The sequence below is a fragment of the Megalops cyprinoides genome, chromosome 6, assembly GCF_013368585.1.
Source record: "Megalops cyprinoides isolate fMegCyp1 chromosome 6, fMegCyp1.pri, whole genome shotgun sequence".
Classification (NCBI taxonomy): Eukaryota; Metazoa; Chordata; class Actinopteri; order Elopiformes; family Megalopidae; genus Megalops; species Megalops cyprinoides.
Genome location: NC_050588.1, coordinates 11181317 through 11191534, shown reverse-complemented (window position 1 = coordinate 11191534; position 10218 = coordinate 11181317). Strand labels below are relative to the sequence as shown.

The 10218-nt window shown below is 42.0% G+C and overlaps 1 protein-coding gene across 3 annotated transcripts; it reads right to left on the bottom strand.

Moving 5' to 3' along the window:
* Nucleotides 1–437: 437 nt before the first annotated feature.
* LOC118779959 (ubiquitin-conjugating enzyme E2 J2) lies at nt 438–6180 on the bottom strand. Of its 3 annotated transcripts, XM_036532314.1 has the most exons (8): nt 6018–6180; nt 4165–4209; nt 3902–4032; nt 3287–3327; nt 2560–2662; nt 1866–2004; nt 1513–1593; nt 438–863 (listed from the first exon to the last, which is right to left on the bottom strand). In XM_036532314.1, the coding sequence occupies exons 3-8, from the start codon at nt 4030–4032 to the stop codon at nt 570–572; spliced, it is 789 nt and encodes a 262-aa protein (XP_036388207.1). In that variant the 5' UTR covers nt 4165–4209; nt 6018–6180; the 3' UTR covers nt 438–569. The 3 variants fall into 3 exon arrangements, with proteins under 3 accessions (XP_036388207.1, XP_036388206.1, XP_036388209.1); XM_036532313.1 differs by lacking the exon at nt 4165–4209; XM_036532316.1 differs by lacking the exon at nt 6018–6180 and having other exon boundaries at nt 4165–4220.
* Between the last annotated feature and the right edge of the window lie 4038 nt (nt 6181–10218).

Below are 10218 nucleotides of genomic sequence, written 5' to 3'. Positions count from 1 at the left end.
ACAACTCTACAGAAAAATCCTTACGTACAGAAGAACCTCTTAGCGTAAAAATCATGGGTACTTGTGCAGACAACTGGTGGGTGTGGTGGTCATGTATTGTAAATAGGTTCCTATTCCGACAAAATGCTGACTGTTAGGCTAACATTTCTGCCGCGCATGTAGTCTGAAAAACAAGGTCATACAACAATTTTGCTACACCAAGGCCGCAGCACGACAGAGGAAGTTTTGCTGCGTTTCCTCGTGGTCGAGACAGATTGCGTGGTCGCTGCCTGCTACCATGTGACACACGTTGAGGTCTTTCTAAAACCCATGAGCCAAACTTCTGTTTTCGCACCACTGCAGCACTTAACCAATCACAAGTTTATCCCTGCTTCACAAGGTGAACCCGCCCCCTCCCCTCAGAACCCCCCCCCCCCCCCCACCACCCCCCCTTCGCGGTTTCCCAAACCCTCCATCATTGGCTGGGCTTATTTTGTATCTTTCTGTATGGGAAAATGAGACTCCCTCCCCCCATTTTTTTTTTTTATTTGGTGGTGAGCGGACGCAGTCCGCTGGGGCTGTGGGTCCGCTCATTCCTGCGCTATGCTCCGCAGCACATACTTGACCGTGTAGGCGAAGGCTGCGAAGCCCACAATGACAAACAAGTTTGCTAAGGCTCCGCCCAGGAGTCCGTGATTGCGGTTGGCCTGCTGGAGGCCGGCGGGGTGGGCGGCGGCCCCGCCGGCCAGGGGCAGGTGCCCGTTGAGGGCGGGGAGCCCGTTCTGGGCATGGTGGGCCTCCCCGTCGGGCACCACATCTGGGAGGGGAAGTGCCTGGGGCCGGGCACTCAGCTCCTCTTGAGCCTTCTGCTTCTGCTTGATCTCCTGCGGGAGCCAGAGGCACAGAGTTACACAGGGGAACACTGCATGATGGGGAAAAAATATGAGCAGGCAACAAAAGACTTAATTCAGCTTTGAAATACAATATAAATCATGATATTTACATGTATATGTCCTTTTGAAGGGTTTTTCCCCATATTGCTCTGTGTACTGTTCTTTTTATCAGCAAACAGTGCAGCACACACAAGCATTATATGACTCAAGGCTTTATCTGAGGAAAGGTATACAAAGCATTTTATGAGCGGTTAGACAAGTCAGTCTCGTCACAGCGTCGTCTGAGCAATGTTTTTGCAGAATGGGTAAAACAGATGGACTGAGAGTTGGATCCCCAACTGGGTGTCATCTTTTTAGCCCTCTGGACCTTACTTTGCCTTCACACTGGAAAACACAGCCCTGGATCATCACAGATAGGCTAGACCACTGACTTCACCTAGTTCAAGAGAGGTTCTTATCCCAAGCCACCACTGAATGCGCTTCTGTAAACGCTTTCCCGTCCAGATTACACTAAGGTATATATTCAAACATGATTCATATGAGACAAAATGTATTTGAGGAGTCTGAGACATAAATGTTTGCTGCCTACGAATGGTATATCAGCCTATTCATGGGAGTGTGTAAGGGGGTTCATACTTACATCTACAACATCTGGAAACAGCTCACAGAAAACTTTGTCTTTTAGGTTGTAAGCCAAGCTCTGAGCAGCTAGTTGTCTTTTCTGTATGGAAAAAAAAATCAAAACATGTATAAAAAAAAAACATTCTGGCTAAAACACCACACAATTATTCTATATACTGCACAATGAAACATTGTACTCCTCTCAGGTGAAAATGTACATACTACATACGGCAACAAAGGCTACATGAACTACTTCCACCAAGTCAAAATCTGTCACTCTCCACTGCAAATGGCACTGTGTTTCCACACTATGTGGCCTGTAACACTGGATCTGTAGCTGTGTAAGCAGCGGGTTCAAACGGCCGCACTCACTGTGAAGTCTGAGGTCTCAATGCTGCCCAGAGTGGGGCCTTTTTCTACCATAAAGCTGAGCAGCCCGGTCAGGATGGTGGAGACAGACCACGCGGGGTTCCAGGTGTCTGGGTGGAAGTCGGTGATGGAGAGACACAACCTGGGGAAGCGGGGGAAGAGAATGCAGGGTCCTACCTAAATCTAAAGCGTCTGTGCTACCACTTTCATCAGGTCTGTTGCTTTTTGTGACTTACTTAAGTTCTGTGACCGTGACAGGAGCAGACTGTTTTGTATAATGTTAATGTATTCCAGTATTGAAGATAATGTCATATTATGGCAAAAGGTTGACTGGTTTTTTCGCAACACAGGAAAACGATTGTGTCTGAGATCATTGTTCTGCACTGTCAAACAGTGCAGACTTTGCCTGCTAACACAAGGTGACTTGCAGCAGGACAAAACACTACAAGGCTATCAGCCACCTGTTGGATACTGCGCAGGTGACTTGGAAGATATCCAAATTTTGTGTACTTCCTTTACCATCTGTCTGGCAAGGCTAACAGATAAAAAAACATTCATGCATCGCCAGTACAAGAGTAGTTAAATGAACACAGACAACAAAATATATATCTCGCTAGGACGTGTTTCACTTCGCACAGTTCTGGGTTTTGAAGGTGTGGAAATTAACTAGTTCTTTCAGAAGCGCTGATGTGCTTACCTTGTGTTACATTTAAATCTCCCGTTTGGTGTGATCATGTAAATACTAGGAGGTTTGAAGGGAAATTCCCGCGGGAAAATGAGTTTGCCATGATAATAACCACCTTCAAAAACAGGGATGAGACAAATAAACGCACAACACCAGCCAAGAAACAAAAACATTCACATTCATATTCACCCAGTCATATTACTATTGATGTACATATATGTAACATATGACTGAATTCATTCTTAAGGGAATGAAGAAAATTATCCAGTGTCCTGTTCAACCAGTACATTCAAAGCAATGCAAAGGCAGACATCATCTCCAGGGTCAAAACTCAACTTACTATTCTAATGAAATCACTGTAGACTTACAAAGGTTTGTTATGTTAGTGCTGTAATGTAATCTTGCCAAGAGCTGTCCCTTTGCCCATCATTTCACTGCACTGTACATTGTACCTTGGCATGTGACAAATAAAAAACTTTGACTTGACTCTACCAGTTTAACATGGGGAGACCTTATACAACAAAAGGGCTAAAGGTGTGTACATCATTGACTGAAATATGCTGATGAATATTCAAAACAAAACCTGTCCTCTCACTGTAAATGGGAGGCACTAGAGCAGCTTTTTAGGTATTAGGTTCATTGGGCCATGTAGGTGTGATTACAGCTGATTACACAAGTTTGGTACGCCTCAAGAGGACTGCAAGAGCGTAACTGCGGGAGGTCTCTTCCATGCACTCACCTTCATAAGGGGTTTTCTCTGGGCCTCGTACTACATAGTGCCTGTGTTGGGCAAAAGTAACAGTGAGCCTCAAAAACAGCTGTCACATCACAGTGTTACCGTCACTACTCCGCTAAACCTACGCTACTGCCTGCGCTACAGCATCTGTGCATTTCAGTGTCACGGTCCGCATCGATTCATCAGCATGACTGCAGACATTCAAGCGACATTTCTCTTCTGTTTTGAACGCAAACAAAACAAATAGTCAGCCCCTGCTCAGCTACTTCTCATCCGCACAGAACGCTGCATTGGTGGGCTCATTCTCACAGTCTAGTGTCAAGCTACAGGATAGTACAGAGGGACCGCAATCTCCACAGGTGTTTGCTCCACCTGTGCACTTAAAGCAATCAAACCCCGCCCCCATGCTGGGCTGGGAAAGTGAGCAGCGTAAAAAAAAAAAACTTAGAAGTCTTTTACTGTATACAAACAGGACAAATCTCTAAGCAGAGATTGGTCACATTACAATGATAAACAAGGTGTTTTGAGGCAACTCATGTGACCCCACCCACCCACTGAACACCCCCCCCCCCACCCCCCCATCCCCCAAGGGGGACAACAGCGTAGCTCCTGTTTTACCATTCCAAAATGTTGGAGGGGAGAGGCTCAGCGCAAATGTAAGGCACGGGGTCTTTCTTTATCCGCAGGTAGTCCTGTTTTAGTCGTTGTGTCGCTGTGGTTGGTGCCCTCTTGTTACTGTTGCTGCTCATCTGAAACGGAAAAGAGAAGCTTTGGGTCGGACCATTACCGTCCGGGCAGGGAGTCTGAGGCAACGGCACGGCCAACAGGCACCGTGAAGGAACGGGAAAAGCGGGGTGTTCTGTGCTTTCGGTCACACTTACTTTTAGATCCCAACTGGGATCTCGTGAACACTGTCTTCTTGACCTCTTGTTGTGGTCAGACCACAAAAAAAAAATCAAAACAAAACAAAACATGGCCTAAAATTTCAGACGTCATTCTGCTTGCCTCATGGAATTGAACTGTTCTCTGATATTAAGCGCTAGTTTCAACTGACATGATCTTCTCTTACTGCTGAAAACACTAATGGCCTGAACCATTATATTAAGTTGCATGTGTTTCTGTAATAATGCATCCCTTGTCCTCTGTCTACCTGAGGACATGTTATAGAGTCTACATGTGCAAAGAATCAAAAATATTAAATATTAATGGACAGAACAAGCCTAATAAATGGTTTCTGAAAAAATAAACACATTATTAGAAAAACAACTGACTACTCAGGTGAGATTCACACGCTTCTTTTTTGTCCAAAACAAGACCATTTCACCAACACTTTAAAAACAAGACACATTTCCTTGTAAATTAGCAGATGTATAAGTATTAGCACAACCTCTCAATATTTGTCATAAGCACAACGTGTCATTTGCACACTGCTGCGTGAATCTCCTTTGATATATGCGCTGGAAGATGTGCTCACCTGGAAATTACACAAGGGTGGAGCCCATAATTCCTGAACCAGTTTGATGCACAGGTAAACCGAACGCTAGCCCACTGCAGGACTACAGTATTACTACAACATAAAGTATCCCTAAAATGCTTTTACGACGCTGATAGGCAGTGGCCAGTTACTTATAAGTCAGCGTTCGCCTGGAGACTGAACCCATGATCTTCTAGTGCCAAGCTCAACTACAAGTTAGTGAGCCCTTATATTCTTTTTGTTATGTTAATGAACTTTTCAAACCCACCTGTTGCGCCAAGGGACGCATTTCCTCAACACACTTCATTAATCCATCAATAGATGTATTGGAATAATACCAACCATTGCAAACTTACCATGTCAGTTAACAAAGCCAGTTAGCAAACATCTAAACAAGACCCTACAGCAGCTAGCGTTAGCCAGTTAAATATGCTCAGGGATCAATGACGTAAACAACTGGCTAACAGACTGTGACTGCGGGAGCCAGCTCGCTATATTTTAGGTATTCAACAGGTGGCTAGCATATAACTGTTAGCTACCTAGACAAGCGAACACAGCTTGCTAGCTGGCAGCAATAACAACCAAGCTAGCTAACTAATTGACGTTAGCTAATGGTTTACACCGACTGAAGACTCGCTTGCCTAACAGCACAGACAGTATACAGCACGCTTCTCGGGTCCTCCCACATTTTACATTGGCTTGCTAGTTAAACATTCACTGTGTCCCAATATTCGCTGGTAGAAGTCAAGGCACTGCCCTTGCAGACGTAAAACACCACTCCACTTCAAAGACGGCTCTTCAAAAACTGACTGCTACCCACGGACATAATCTGGCCAGCTAGCCAAGTATTTGACCTCGTACAATACTGGCTATCTGGACGGCTAAATACCAAAGCCCTTGCTAGTAACGATGGCTGGCTAGCCAGCTAGCTTTAGTTATGGTGAATTTACATGGAAATCCCCCGAGGCCTAGGCAGCTATTTGTTTTTTGAGGCGTCTCAAAACAGATATCAACGCTAGCGAAGTGCCTCTTTTAGAAAGACGCGAGTAGGTGACACGTAGCGCATCTCAATGTATAACCAAACTGATGACCAAAAGGGTCCTTGCTGCCAGACGTCGAAAACACTGAGCGCTCCCAGCTAGGCCAGCGAATGAACATTACCGAGCGAAGCGGGCTAGCTAACATTAGCCAACACACTCGAGGAAACAGCGAACAATCAACACAGAGAACCGTGAACAGAATAAAGCCCAAAATAGCTACCTCTTGAAACCTCGGGTGAAATGACCGGTTTGGTAGATTAACGCGATGGTGAGCCCTCCTGTCTGTTGAGTGAATCCAGTATGAAAAATCAGACAGTGAGTTTAACAGGGATATGGTGATAACACATCGACGCTCGTCCTCTTTGTATTTCAATATGGCTTCTCTGCAGTTGGGAGGAGTTTAGCCTCACAGCTTCCGGATTATACAACTCGTGATACAAATTGTGACAGGCAAGAGAACCTCCTTAGCTACTGCCCTGGCAAAGACGCCGTATCAATTCCTACGGACCAAGATACTGGACTTTCTGTCCATTCTACATTCATAGTTCTGTCCCGCAGCACTGAACATAGAGTTACCTCGTTTGGGTTCCTTAGCGAAATACTATCGAAACTTGGAGTGCTTATTCCCGCGTGAAAGATGATTGCACTTCTCTTTTTACTTATTTTTGCAAGCGAATGTTGCTTTTGTTTTTCACTTACTTAATCTTGGTTTGTTTGCCTGTTTTATCGCTCTCTTAGCTGGACGTCCTGGACGTTTTTACTGTGCATATGTTTAAATTTGGTATAATTATTTTTCTATCATTCTGGTTATTTAATTCACTTAAAATTTGCGGAAGCGTTGTGCGTATTGATGCTGAGAGCTAGTGTGCGTCGTCCTCCGAGAAGGCCGCTAGAAGGCGCTGCTTGTCTTATTGAACACGAGAATTCTGCAGGGAAGCAAGCCCTCATTTTCGGAGTGACAAACGGTGACATTCCCAGGGTGATTACAACTGATAGGAAATTCTTCTTACTACCTTTATTCATTTTCAGGGGACAGGTTGATTAATTTCCCATTTCTACATTGAACCGTGCTGGTCTGGTGGCCTTTTTGCTACTATTTGCCTCTTTAAAAATAAATCACAATAGCATTTTATTATGAATCAATAAGTGGACTTAATTTGTCATTGATTGATCATAAATTATTCATTTAAATTGTTTAATTTATTCATTTCAAATCAACGAATCAGTCATTTGTAAAGGGCACCAGTAAGGCCACTCTAAAAGCAGAGGCAGTTAAGTGTGGGAAACTCATGACAATAATAAATGCATTTTCCAAGGTGACGGCCTTAATTGTCACTCAAAAATGAGTGGCCTAGCTAGACTGCTGAATATGTTAGTATAGCCACAGTGAACAGGCATGTTCTACAGGACAGGACAGTTTTTTTTGCACTGGTTCCATGTATTATTTTCTTTCCTTCCTTCTCTCAGGCGGCCGAGTCATGCTACCTGTTGTAGGGAACACTGCACATCAGAGAGCTGTGTAACTCAGTTTCCAGCTTTCTGGGGACAAAGTTTACTTGATTGGTTTTCATTAGCATTGCCAGAGATATTTAACCTTGACCCCCTCCCCATTCTAAACTTTTGTCCATGTATACAAGGACCATCTGACCTGTTTTGTCCCACTTACCCACTAAGTAAGATCACTGTCCAAAGCAAGATAATCTCACATCATCATGTGTAAAAGGAAAACAGCATAAATGCAACAATGATAAAAAAGCACTGGTGAATCTGATAATGTGTACATATGTGTGTTCAACTACAGTACTGCAGAAGTATTTTACTGCACACCCTTTATACTTGTTGCTTCTCACTAATACTTACATCATTCTCAGTCTGCCATTCAGTGTATCTGTGGTGGGGTGATGCGGACACTCAGGACCTTCACGTATGCATGTTTTCTAAACTGACCACACCATATATGGAACACTTATTTCATGATCATAAAAAATTTGGAAATGAACAACAAATGACACAGTGCACTTCAGGTATGAGTATGTTGACAAGAAATATAAAAATGTTCATGCGACCAACCATGGACAGTAAACAAGTCTTTATTTCCATACCCGCAAGGCTCACACAGAGGCCTTCACATTTGTATAACAAAAACAAAACAAAAAAACATTCATTTGAGATGTATTAGTATTATGTGTCTAAAATGCTCATATATATTACTTGTGTTTCAATTTATAACGTACATCAATTTCAGCACTTTTTTTTTTTACAAAGAAATAACATACAGTAGAAAATGAACAAGACTACACCAGCATAGTCATTTAGGTTTCAATGTTTTTTTTTTTTTTTTTTTTACAAAGAAACAAAAAAGAACATGCAAAATAAACTACATCATGTGCTTTGTTACTGAGCGCAAATGGAGAGTACAGCCTGGTTAAAATGCGCGTTCATCTGCATTTGCGTGTGGAAATGAATGTTCGACAACGCGGAACACCACATGAATGCGACAATGCAATGCTGGGTTATCAAAAAGCTTGACGAAAAAACAGGTTGTGTATCACTACGTAAATTTAATAAATACCAACAAAATGAATTTATATTGAGAACTGTTACAAAGTACTTCCACTTCCAGGCAACCAATGAAAAGCTGAATTCTTAAGAAAATCAAGACAATTATACTAGGACAAACTGACACACCAACTAGTTAGTGAACAGGCAGCGAATTATTCCCTATTGCACTGATGATGTATTCTGTAAGAAAATGTTTATTCATGCAATACATTATTCATATCATATCATTGATATTGATAAACATAAAGCATTCTATGCATAGAGCAAAATCATTTTTTCCATTGTTCTCTTTTGCATGTATTCTAAAAGAATTATGGATCTGATTCACTTACTAAAGGAAATAAGAAGAAATGTTTATCTGGATAGTGGGAAGCAGAGGTATCCAAATGGAAATGAGAATAGAGGAAAAATGATGGTTAAACTTTTTTCTATGGTCAAGCTTTGACATAGTATTAATACATATGAATGAACAGTGTCATTATTCATATTATAATTGGAAATCATTTCACATATTGGATCATGAATCCTAATTCCCCCCCACCAGTTTAATGAAGGATGCTATGTCTGACCAATGTTTTTCAGAGAATAGTCCTAGGTGTACTATAACGCTAAAAGACGCTTGTCAAGCCTTGGAAAATGAGAACATAAAGGAGGAAAATAACTGAGGCAAAATAAGAGGGAGAGTCCCACAAATCCCAGCAAAGCTTCAGCTGAAACATTGAAAGGCACTTATTACACAAGATTTCATTCTATTGCTAAATGAAAGCCTGCCAAGAGTAAACAACCTACAGTGAAAAATAATAACAGCAAATGGGTTTCAGATTCTGTTCCATATCTCATGTATTGTGCAATGTTGGCTCAGATAACCTCAGGCATCTTAAATCCATGGATGTTTATTATGAATGCTGTACCGTGTGTATCTTACGACCTAAAAATGCTCTCCTGAATATTTGATTTAGACCCCTTATTTAGTATTAATAGAACATTCAAAATAGGTCATTCTTTCAAAAAAGCAAAGAAAGCCCTAAAGCATTTGAAGCTAACCAGTTGGGTCATTAATTATTCTGCTGGCATGCCCACCGCTGTTAACCATAGAAATTTATGCTTTAAGGCACCTAGGGTTGTTGTTTGAGGAAATAAAGCCCAGGAAAAGTGTTCTGTGAATATAATGAGTATTTATTGATGTTTCTTGTACGGGTTGTGTCACAGATTCTTAATATATGGACCAGATAATGAGCTCAGTGCATTCTAGATTGAAAATTCTTTGTCTGCTATTGGTTAAACTACAAGCATCTTAATCTGTGGGCTCATTACAAACACTTTTGATGGGGTATGGTCTGAAACAAAAATGTCCCACAGTAAACATAGGAATGCATACAGCACTGGAAACCCCTGTTACCGCTGTGAACCCCTAAGATGGAGGAGAGAAGAAAGGCTTGAGCTCAATGTCTGGTCATAATAAAACATCTGTGGTCATGTATTTGTGGCATGATATGTCCAACTAAGAACTTTCCCTGTGGTACAACTTATATACCTTTTTTCTGCAAAACCTGAAATTAAATTAAAATCCCAATAAGATGTACATGCTAAATGATAAATGTAATCTTCTAATAACCATTGAGAACCAAAAAGAACAGCCCTTGGTTCTCTTCAAGTTACATTTTGGTTCAGATTGTATTTTTTTTTTTTTGAGGCCAAAACACCATTGATATGAGATACTCTATTAAACATGAGCAACATCCTGCCATCGTCAGGTGCTACTCTTTAGCAATGCTGTGGGGACTGAGTCATAGCACAGGGTCCTAGTGTGTTACTCCTTGTATGTCCTGCGTAGGATTTTCTTATCACAGGGTGGGGGG